The 12,380-nt window shown below is 38.2% G+C and overlaps 1 protein-coding gene across 2 annotated transcripts in view; it reads left to right on the forward strand.

The window, feature by feature from the left end:
• The window catches only part of fam117a (family with sequence similarity 117 member A), a 49,140-nt gene that overhangs the window by 6,513 nt on the left and 30,247 nt on the right, over positions 1–12,380 (forward strand). For both annotated transcript variants that reach the window (XM_033035346.1, XM_033035347.1), the window contains exon 2: positions 4,102–4,250. In XM_033035346.1, the coding sequence (XP_032891237.1) occupies positions 4,102–4,250 (149 nt within the window). The remainder of the gene's footprint in view (positions 1–4,101; positions 4,251–12,380) is intronic.

Below are 12,380 nucleotides of genomic sequence, written 5' to 3' on the forward strand. Positions count from 1 at the left end.
TGGGTCATTACGTGAAACTAGATTGAGCAAAATCGAATGAGTTAGTATTCTTTTAATATTTGTGTTGAAAAGTTTTGGGGTACAGTAGAGTACCCCAGTAGAGGAGTTAGAACTTATATTTAACATGTGCTTGGTTTGTCAGCAAAGTCAGCTGGTAGTAAAATAATTTAACTTTTCTAACACAAAGGCGCTATGTGAAAGTCTCGGGGGCCCCTTAGAAAAAGATTGAGGCGCAGACCACCATAACATTTGCACCCCACCAGCCATCACATACAACAAATAATCCTCTTGTCATTTTCTCCACCTCCAACGTGACCCCACCACTCGCCACATCTTCCCATCTTCCCCCCCCCTGTCTGCTTTCCGCAAAGACCGCTCCCTCCGAAACTCTCTGGTCAATTCTTCCCTCCCGCACCACCCCCTCCCCGGGCACTTTCCCGTGCAACCGCAAGAGATGCTACACTTGCCGCTTTACCTCCTCCCTCGACTCCATTCAAGGACCCAAGCAGTCGTTCCAGGTGCGACAGAGGTTCGCCTGCATCTCCTCCAACCTCATCTATTGCATCCGCTGCTCTAGATGTCAGCTGATCTACATCGGTGAGACCAAGCGTAGACTCGGCGATCGTTTCACCGAACATCTCTGCTCGGTCCGCATTAACCTACTTGATCTCCCGGTGGCTCAGCACTTCAACTCTCCCTCCCATTCCAAATCTGACCTTTCTGTCCTGGGCCTCCTCCATGGCCAGAGTGAGCACCACCGGAAATTGGAGGAGCAGCACCTCATATTCCGCTTGGGCAGTCTGCACCCTAGTGGCATAAACATTGACTTCTCCAATTTCCGGTAGCCCTTGCTGTCTCCTCCTCTTCCCAGCTCTCCCTCAGCCCTCGGGCTCCTCCTCTTCCTTTCTTCTCCCCCCCCCCCGCCCACCCTACATCAGTCTGAAGGAGGGTTTCGGCCGGAAATGTTGCCTATTTCCTTCGCTCCATAGATACTGCTGCACCCGCTGAGTTTCTCCAGCACTTTTGTCTACCTTCATAACATTTACACCACTTTGTTGTGCACTTTGTGGCACTTGAAAATGTTTGCTGTCTTGTGGGATGCCACAGTTAATGGAGCTGCAGCCTCAGATATTCAAGTTCAGAATTTCGGGTTCAATTATGACCTGTACTGTTTGTGTGGAGTTTTCACATTATCCCTGTTACCATGTAGATTTTCTGCTTCACACCCCTTCACACAGGTTCTAGGGTTCCTCCCATAGCCCAAGGATGTGTGTACTTGTAGATAATTTGCTGACTAGTATGCAGGTGAGCAGTGAAATCTGCAGAGAGTTGACAGGAATTTGAGTAGAATGAAGTGTGTGGAGTATAAATGGTTGTTTGTAGATCGGTGTGACATGATGATGGGCTGAACATTTATGATGACAAACTTTGAATCAAATCCTCCAGAACATCTGCAACATCGGGCCGAGCTGTACATGTTAATTTGAACTTTACATAATGGGCACAGTAATTAACAAAAACTTAATCTTTCAATAGCAATGGAGGAACCATTCCTTTTATTGTTTCTCAACTGAAGCATGTTGGTGGCATCTCTTTAATTATTAAAAAAATAACTTGCAGAGGGAAATCCATGCCATTTTCTGTTATTGGGGTTTTCCATGAATAACTTTGGTCCAAGCATATTTGTTAATACTCATTCTTCCTGCAAAATGGATTTAAAGTTTCTTATTCTTGTGCATTATCTAAGTAATTTGACTATATCAAACTTGCTGATTGCGTCTCATTTGGAGAAAAACATGCTATTCATGGAGCAAAACGTATGCTTATGAACATAATCATTGTAAGAAAACAACATTTAATTTAGTATTAACATGATGTTTTTGACGGCGTGACTTAAAAAAGTTCTAATGTAATTTTTCTTCATCTGAAAAGATTAGTTGTAATTACAGTTTGAGATTTGCACATAGAAAATTGGAAAGAAATGTCATAAGCTTTAAACATGGCATTGAAATAGTTTTTTTTTAAAAAATCTTAAATAGTGCATGATTTTTTTAGGTCCATGTGGTAATTTAAAGCCAATTTCTGAGTGTACTTTAAATTAGTACCTAAATTATGAATGGGTGGGTGTGATGGATAGAACAACTGGATTGCAAGTGGTTGTGACATGGCACCAATGAAATTGAATACATCTAAAAGCTCTTGAGTGCATATTCTGTGATTTTAAAAACACAAATGCTGAATAAATTCAGTAGGTAATAAGCATATTTGCAGAGAGATATAAAATTAATGTTTCTGGTAAATCTCTAACCTGCAGGCCACCATGCATCTTTATATATTTATAGACTTGGCACCTTGAGATGCACTTGGTCAAAGTATTAACTGTTTTGCTGTGAATACTTGCAGTGAAAAGAGCAGCATAGGTAAGGTTTTGAAAGTAGGGTGATGGTGAAAGTAGGGAAGGTGCATATAGGTTAAATTTTCATGTTGATTGAAGAGATTTTAGATGTAATTGTCCATTGGCCAAATCGGATGGAGTTGGAGAAAAGTAGAATAATGAACTGCTGCTGAAGTTGCTCTAAAATGTAACTGGCATAGTTGTGGACATTGCCTATCATTTTTTCAGATATGACATGGGTTGAGAGGTTAACATCTTTCCATCATTTTCAAAATACAAGTTATCAATGTGAAGGTTTGTCAGGCAGCCTTGAGGTTGTAGGAGGAAGTAGTTTTAGTTGTGGTAATGGCTGAGATTTTGTTGTATTTATTCTAAAGAACTGACATCTTCTTAATGAAGGCTGAGACAAGTTTATTTCTTTCCTGTTCTTAATACAATCGTCAAAAATTGGATTTTAGCACATTGATTTACATTAATTTCACGAGATTTGATTGTTGGTCGCATGCGTGTTATGGAAGTCTTTTCCTATCTGCTTTGGTTTTCGAAGGATCAGAATTTTGTGATCTTGGTTTCTCGTCTGGATAGCTCCCATTTGCTCCATTTGTATATAGCAAATTTTAATAATTAATACTGAATACACCCAACTGTTAACACATCGAAGATAAATGCGCTAGCTATAGTTTCATGTATTTTATTTGAACTGTATATTCTTGTACTTTATCTAAATATTATTATTTATGTCAAAACATGGTCATCTAATCTTTATTTTCCTTATGTATACACAGATCTTATTGCAGACAAAGAACATATGCATCACTAACTTAATAGTTACTATCCCCGTTATCCATTTTGGACCAATAGTCCTGTAGGTAGTGAAAGTAAAATAAACCAGATCAGGCGCAAATAAAGTAAAATAAGCCTATCCATTTTGTTTGAATGATACATGAGAGATTTGGTTTGAGTGCAGCATATTAACTGGAGAAAGCTGACATTTCTTAAGATATTAATAATTCCTCTTTGCAGTTGCATCTAAAGCAGGATATTTGGATGTCAGTTGCACAATTTTCACAAGGTTTCAACAAAAGAAAATGGGTGTATTAGAAATTATTTGTACTATGGAAATTATAAAATTGGGAACAGAAAGCCTGTAACAAGTGCTTCCAGGTGGACCACAGCCAGCTGCACAATAATTCTGGTTCTCATCCTGCATTGTACAAGGTCGCTTTACTGTACGCTTGTGGTATTCTGGATGCTTGTATTATTAAATTCCAGGGTGATTTCATATTACCATTGACATTTGAATGGGATGTGCTGAAAATATTTAATGGACCAAGTTGCAGCCATCACATTGGGTATGCTTATAATAAGTTGACCCAAAATGAGTAATGAAATAAAAAGGCCATTCCTAAAAACACTCCATCTTAATTGGAATGGCAGAAAAATAGAGGAAGATCTTCACATGGAATAACTCTTAACTGGGAAATGTCATTAGTGAATAGCTCAAGAATCGGAGGCAACAAATTCAGTGATGGATAAATAGCATGAGGATGGGTGGATGTGAGGTGATGGCAGATCTTTGTGTGTGATGTGGGGAATTATATGGATGATTGAAGTAATCAACCCTTTGAAAATGGAATTGGACAGGCATTTGACTGAAAATAATGTGGGGAATGTTCTGAGAATTGGAATTTCTTTTTTCTCTTTAGCCATTGAGAAACCCAAGCTTCATAAGACAAGATCTTGTATACGTCGCACGTCTTCACTCGACACCATAATTGGACCTTACTTGATAGGACAGTGGCCTCGTGACACCGATGTGCACTCTTTATCCTGGGAGAATGAGAAAGCTACACAGGTATTTTGATAAAGTGCCCTAATGAATAAATATCTTAAATGCATCATGGGTTAATATTTTTATGAATAGTAGCTGAATGCATGATATTTTAAAATAGTGAAATCCGTTGTGAGTATGAAATGATTTTGAGATAAAGTTTACTGTTGCTTCCAATTCTTCCTCTAAGTTCAAGAACGTTTTGCAGTCTCCAATCTGTTTAATGATTTAAGTCGGTGTTGAAGCCAAGATGTACCATTTGTGAGGTGTGGAGGGAGCTGGGGAAGGAAGAAAAGATTAACGATTAACTTTAAACGCATTAAATTTAATGGTAAAAATTTAATCATTTTCAGTAATTTTCCGAAGGACGTTGGGTTTAAAACTTCTAACAGGTTAAAGTCACTTGGGTTCTAGTGGGCAGGTGCCCTAATGGAAAGTTAATTGTATATTGTCATTAAAGCTACTGCTGTTTCCAGTTTTGCGCACAATTACCTGGCTGTAGAAACCACACAAAATCATTTTCGGCTGATGTATGGTGAAGGATGGAATCTGAAAACCACTGGAATTACAAAATTGTATTTAATGACACTGATATTTTAAATTGCTTCTGTGACTGGTTTGAAACTGGAGACCGAGGCGTGTAGCAGATCACCTGTGTTCAACAAATCCAATAAAAGCACAGCTGTGATCAGTGGAGTCATCAGAATGTGATCAATATGAATATGATTTATAGGTGACCTGATTTCATAGTGTAAACAAAAGCCTTGATTTGATTGTCAAAATGTGTATTGTATAGCGAGGAACCTTTATTTGGGGGAGGGGGGGAGGTCAATTGACTTGTGTTCTAACATAACATCTGCCATATGGTATCCCAATTGAAGATTGGTGTCGTGGGTAGCTGGCTGAAACTGATCCCCTCACTATCATATCTATGTTTCAAGATTCTTTGATTTGCAACAGACCTAATTATTTTTCCATTAAGGAAGATTGAAATGCTTTGTTTGTCAATGTAGATACAGTTATTGCAAGGCTTCATTATGCACTTCATTGTGTCCCACGTTCAGTTGTTTATGCATTTGAGTGTCTTGTCTGGACCTAGTGTTTTGACTTACTGTTGCTTTGTAGGTGAAGAAAATGCATTTGGCATTTTGAGTGCTATTCGGAGGGGTGCAAAGAAAGGGGAAAACATCTATGCATCTTTTCAGACTCTTTGTATTGGATCACCTGGAAATTAAGCTTGGCCAGATGTACTATTTTAAATCGATGTTAATGTGTCCTAGTAAATAACTCAATGTTTCACCTGGATGAAATTTCAACTTTATGATTTTAATCTCTCATGTTCTGGAGCCTGTCTGGTAAGATGTCAGCATTGAAATGCCCATCAACCTCTCTCTATTTCAAAAGCACAATTAATAACATCACTATTATATCTTTGGAGAGAAGGAATGAGTGATGTTTCAGGTCAAGACTCGTTATCTTCGGTATTAACCAGCATCTGCAGTTCCGTCCTACACTATTGGATCTTTCAATTTTTAAAAAAAAATATTTGATTTTACTCTTCAGGCTAAATTTTGTAGGTTTTCTAAATGTTTAGCAAATCCTATTGCTGTTCTGTTTTGTGCATCTTTCCCTTGCTCAGCAATTATGGATTTCTATACCTTATATACTACATAATATTTCCAGATTGTTTTACTGTGATTGGAAAAGTTTAGGTATTGCCCCGGGTGTGTTTCTAATTTTCTCTCCAATTGTTAAGGCTAACAGTTTAAGTTCCTGTAATGCATCTTTGTGAAACAAATTGCACAACAGTTATCTGCCTTTGGGTGGTGATGTTGGGAGGGGAGAAATAAGGTATAATAATAATAATACATTTTATTTAATGGGCGCCTTTCATACATCTCAAGGACACCTTACATAGTAATCGGAATAAAAACATATAATCGGAATAAAACAAGTAATTAAAGACATCACAGTGACACAAATTAAAAACAGAATTCAATCCAAAAACAGTGTTAAAAGGTATAATAAGGTATGTTGTAGAATTAGGTGTTTGGTGCATAATTTTATGCCGAGTCCTGGCTGTTTAGCTTGCCATTATTTCTGGTAGATAATGAGAATATTTATTTTGAAGTTCCTTTTGAGATTTCGGCTTTGGTCTAAAATGTGAAAATAATTTTATTTTTTTCTTTCTCAAAATATTGACGATTGATTAGGAAACTGTTCCCTGATGTTAATTCCTTTCAGATCCATTGTTATTTTACCAATAACTTGATGTTTAAATGTAAGATTTTGGTTGATTCGTCTCAGGGTTGTGAGGAATGTATTTTGTTGCTCCCCCAGGAATTTTGCAATTTCAACTTTAATTTATTTGGTTATATTAGAATAGGACATTATCTAAATGCGTACTTTCCAATCATTTTCTTTTTGGAATTCTGAAGCCCATCATAACTTGTGAGAATCTGGTGTGGAGGGAAAGATAAGAAGATGAGCTGTGTTAGGATGTGGAGATGATCCCCAGTTCCTGCTTGATTGCAAATTATACATTTATGGAGAAATGCTATAGACCTTACTGGATTGTACTCTGCATGTTCACTTTTTTGTGGGGGGTGGGTACACTGCTGGGAGCTGTATCCTAAGATTCAATGTTTTTCCATTTGCATCTGTTCAATATAAATTTCATGCTTATCGATATGAGTAAGTCTCATGCTGGTGGGCGAACTGCTTTCCACTCTTACATTTGATGTCTGCCTCAAGCTCTGCCAAATGTGCTTCAGCCACCTTCAGAAGAGAAACAGTTGCTGTGAGTGAGTTTCAATTTCCCACACCGGCTATCTTTGTCTTTGGACTGAAGCTGTCAGCTTAGTGCTGAATTATGAGCCCTCTTGCACTGTATGCTTGTGACCTCTAGGAACTTGGTTGAGGCTACTTGCTTAGAAGCTTTGTAAAGGCTGTCATACTTTTTTACATCAGTTGACTGGATTCAAAACTAGATTCCAAAGGTGAAAGCATAATGTTCTAATTTGCCAACCCTTCCAAACTCTGAGCTGTTGTTTTTGTGAAAGGGAACCTACTCCATTTTAGATTTGGTTACTTGCTTGTAATCTATAGATTCTTTTTTTAATAACTGTGCATACCCACTTAATATATTGTCTACGAAGCTAGATTTCTATTACAACAGCTTTCATTCTGGTAGATAACTTTTATAATAGATAGCTACCTGGGCAATGTATTATTGAGGACATCTGATAGCTTTCACCTATCTTCAAAATAAAGATTTTTTTTCTTAATTGCGTAGTCTGATGTTCAGAAAGAAGACAGGCATCTACATTGACAAACACATATTTAACACAGGACCTTCACTGGCATGATTCACTCTTGTAACAAGTCAATGACTGAACTTTGCATGAATGTAACTTCAGATACTTGTGAGACTGCAGATGGTGGAATCTTGAGGAAAAACAGACAGCTAGAGAAACTCAGCAGGTCAGGCAGCGTCTGTGCCGAGAAATGGATGGATGATCTTTTGGGGCTAAACCCTCAATGCTGATCCAAAACGGTGTTTGTGCATATCCTTCCACAGATTCTACCCTACTTGCTGCATTCCTCGAGCAGTCTGTTTTCTTCCCTCTGGTATACTCCTTGTTTAAACATTTCTTTTTTCATTGAACTTTTTTGTTATTTCTACCTAAGTTGGCTAAGGATTTATTGGAATTCTCATACATGTCTTTGCCAGCTCCCAGACCCACTATTGCAAAGTGGTCGACATCTTACCTTGGTCTCGTAAGACTTTATCAAGCTTAACTAAAATTCTGTCTCACAAATCTTAACCCCAATACCACACGTTTGTCCTTCATTAATTATCTCCTTGAGTCACTCCGCTTCTACATTGCTTAGCCTTTTACCCTGTCTCCTGTTACCACCTCCCTCTTGTCTTCCAGTTGTTCACCAGTAGTGATTATTCACATTCAATGGGAATTTCTTCCCAAAATCTCTCTGCTTGACTCTACATTTTTAGTATGCCTGTCATTAATCTAATGTCTTTGGTGTTTTGTTTTCTGCAATACACATTACTACTTGGTATACAAGTTTGATAGTTAAAATGTAAACATTCAATAAGAAAATACTCTCCTGGAATACAACATGGGCTTGCTGCTCTGGTTCCTGTTTATCAGAGGGGGGTGATGAAGAATGAAAAACAATATGCTTGGGCCAAAATTCCTCAGACTTTGGATACAATTGTCTCTTGAGAGGCTTAAACATTTAGCTGTTGGGAGTGTGGAACTAAGAGATATCTTCCGAATAAGTTTCCATGCAGTTGGAACTTTTATCTGGTGAATCTTTGGAATTCTTTATCCTTGGGTTGTGAAATCCTCAAATCTGAAATAGACTTTTAGTATCAACTAACAGAAACTGGTCAATGCTAGGATAATAAGAGATAAAACTTAGGTACTGAAGTTGGAGTTAAAAGAGGATTGTTGGAGGAAAGCAGGTAAGGCAGCGTTGATGGTTGGATGGGTCTGGACCCTTCAACGGATTAAAAGGTAGTTGATTCATGGATCCCAATGGGCGACAGAGCAGTTTTGAAAGGTCAAATCGTAACCTTTAGTTTACATCTTTGTATGCTTTGGTAATTTTAATTGAAAGGAAAGTTGTCATTCAAATTTTCCTCTACACATTTTGCAGAATATGTTTATAGTCATATTCACTCTGCAAGCTTTTGCTCGCTTTCTGTAAAGAGTAATTTTAATGGGTTTTGCCATTTTGAAAGCTATTTTTAAGCTTTTATTTTAGTTGGGTGGTACTAGAATGGAGTTTTTATAGAAAGCTGTTTTAAAATGCAACAAAATCCTACTGACATTAAACAAAATGTGTTTGGTGTGAATGGAAGATCATTGGCGTGACTGTGATCCAGTAAATGGAGATTGAAAGGAGCAAAGTTCATCTCTTGCATAATCAAGTTCTTTTGAATGATTAAATGATTCATCACATTTTCTCATCTGCATGATGGACTGAAATTTTGGAGATCTGATTCCATTTCATATTGTCAGTTGCTTCAAATAAATTGGCCAAATTTATTTTTCTTCCTTGAGAAATCTTAGCTATTGTGTCCAAGGTTGTAGATAAAAATAACAAGTTAACTTGTTTTATGTGATGAGATTAAACACTCACATTTAAAAAGAGTTGCATAATACTGAAGCAAATACCATAGGCACAGGAGACTGCAAATATGTAAAATTTTGGATCCAAATACTTAAAATTACTGTTAGCTTAGGCCAGAGCTTCTGGAAATTGTAGAAGATGCCAGCGATGCCAGGAAAGTTATTTTGTCTTAATGGTAGCATTGTTGGTCAAGATGCTCAGAAAACTTGGAGACTTATTTCTCCCTGCTTCCTAATTTACTAAAGATAAGTAAATAGCATGTTCCAAACATTTTATCAGTTTTTCCATATCTTTAAGAATTAAAAAATAAAAGTAGTACAGGTAGCTCTGCTATAATGCAATAATGCATTCCTAAGAAACCTTGTTGTAAAAAATTCACTTTATAAAAATTGTTAATGGAGGAAGCAAGGGGGTTAAGGCAAGGGTTTCAGACTTGCGATAATAAATCTTTCTCCCACAGTATTTTCAAAGATAAGTCTTTTAATAGCTACAACTTTATTTTTGTTACCGGAGGCTTAAAATAATAAAAGATGGGTGTCACGTTGTTTAATAGTATCATTGCACAAGTGTTAATAGAAGAGACCGAACTTTGTCGATTTCAATGGCCACCCATGGTGAGCTGTGTTCTTGAGAAACTACCGTCTGCTTACTGCAGAGAGGTTACATGAAAGTTTCTTTTACCTGGACTTTCTTCAAGAGATGGCCTTTTTCATCAATTTCCCAAGTGGCTTATGTACATGATTAGATATCAATTCTGTCTGCATAATACAAATAGTATTCCCCAATTTGTCAATCATGTTGTATACTATTTGTGTTATGAAAACATGTTATAGCAGAACTACCTCTAATACCAATCAAATCTTAAGTGTCACTTCTAAGCAACTAACATATCCTGTAAGGATTTGCACAAATAGCATAAAGCAGCTTGGAGTTTTTTCAGGGTAAATTTATTGGTTGTACTTGAGTGTTTTGGAATCATTCACAATTTGTGTAATAAGAATCATTTGACATTAGTAAATTGGTTTAAAACTGGACATGACAAATTACATTGAGCTTTTCAATTTGGAAGGTGATTTGGGGATGGTCACCATTTAGTATAAATCTCAATGGAACAATACTAACCAAGGCTAATCCGTTCTTTCTTTCAACGTCTAATTGGTTCCATAAAATTTAAGTGCAGCAATTGGTATTAAGCTAAATTTTCAAATGCGTCGGAGACTAAGTGCATTAGGCTTGGAAAATAGGACTACCAATTATAGAATTACCTATTGCAAGTGTTGCAAGTGAGTGTAGCTCTCATTAACTCTAAGGAAACAAATTTATGTGACTAAACCCATTTGTACTTGGTTAATCCTATTATACTTTTTTTGATGTTTGTCAGTGTAATCCAAATGTTACTCTTCATTCTGCCCATTCCAGCACCATCTCATTTTGAAGTGGGAACAATTGGTAGAAATCTTATATCTCAATTCTTGGATGGAGCTGATGGAATGTATCTTGAGATAGACACAAAATATTGGAGTAACTCAGTGGGACAGGCAGCATCTCTGGCGAAATGGAATGGGTGACGTCTCGGGTCAACACCCTTCTTCAGACTGATGTCGGGAGTGGGTGGTACATAGATAAAATGTGGTCGGAGACAGTAAGAGTGGACGGAGAACTGGGGATGGAGAGAGGGAAAGCAAAGGCTACTTGAAGTTCGAGACGTCAATGTTCATACTGCTGGGGTGCAGGCTGCCCAAGCAAAATATGAGGTGCTGTTCCTCCAATTTGCGCAAATTTTGTTCCCTGCAGTCATAACAGCAAAAAAAAAGAAAGCATACAATTAGCAGTTCCACACAAACATCCTTGTGGCTGCGGCTCGCCTGCAGTCCGTTTTTCTTTCTTTTTTTTCTGTCAGGAGTATGTTTTTGGTTTATTTTTAGTTGTGTGTATGAGGGGGGGTGGGGGAAACTTTTAATCTCTTCCTTGATTAGGGACGTGACCTTTTCCTTGTCGTGTATCCATTTCGCTGGGGCCTAACTTCGTGGAGCTGGCAGCCTCCAACCGAAATCGACCCGAGGGCTCCAGTCGTAGAGCCTGCGGACTTAACATCACGGAGCTGGCTAACATTGGAGGCTGTGGTGGCACTGCGGCTGCGACCTGACTTCGGAGGCTTCGGCCGCAGGCCTTGTGGATGGTAAAATCGGGAGATTGCAGGTCCCTGGTAAGAGACCGATTTTCAGGAGATCCCACAATGGCAGATTCGTCCGCCCCGAATCACGGGGTTTGAATCAGCCCGGCGAGGCTTAATCGGCCGCGGGACTTACCATCACCCGCCGGGGGCTTTAACATCAAGAGCCTCGATCGCTTCGACGCAGCTGTTTGACTGCCTGACCACGGGAGAAGAACAGGGAAGAGATAAGACTTCCATCACAGTGAGGAGATGTTTGGAGATTCACTGTGATGGATGTTTGTGTGGAACTGCTAATTGTATGCTTTCTTTTTTTTTGCTGTTATGACTGCAGGGAACAAAATTTCGTTCAAACCTTTGTTTGAAGGGCAATAAAGGCATTCTAATTCCAATTCTTTCTCTCCTTTGTTATCTGTATCCTGAATGCTTCCTTGTAATTGAGGAAAGATTTTAAGTTTGGACAGCGATATTTTCATTTGGACAATCTGGTTAATCAGGCCTTCAATTATGGTATTCAAAAAGGAACTGCAGATGCTGGAATATCGAAGGTACACAAAATTGCTGGGGAAACTCAGCGGGTGCAGCAGCATCTTTAAAACTGTATAGAAGCTCTGCTGTTGTATTGCTCACCCTGCGAGTACATGCATTTCTGGTGTGCCTTACTGTTAATGGCCCCTGGTGAAATGATAAGGAGGAAACTTTATGAATGACATTTGATAATGAACAACTGTTTCATTCTAATTGCACTGCAATCTTTGCATTCTCTCAAATGGCTTCAGGAATGAGTTCGAAACATTTTGGTCTAGTTCAGAATTAAATTG

Source organism: Amblyraja radiata, chromosome 16, assembly GCF_010909765.2.
Source record: "Amblyraja radiata isolate CabotCenter1 chromosome 16, sAmbRad1.1.pri, whole genome shotgun sequence".
In the NCBI taxonomy this organism is placed as follows: domain Eukaryota; kingdom Metazoa; phylum Chordata; class Chondrichthyes; order Rajiformes; family Rajidae; genus Amblyraja; species Amblyraja radiata.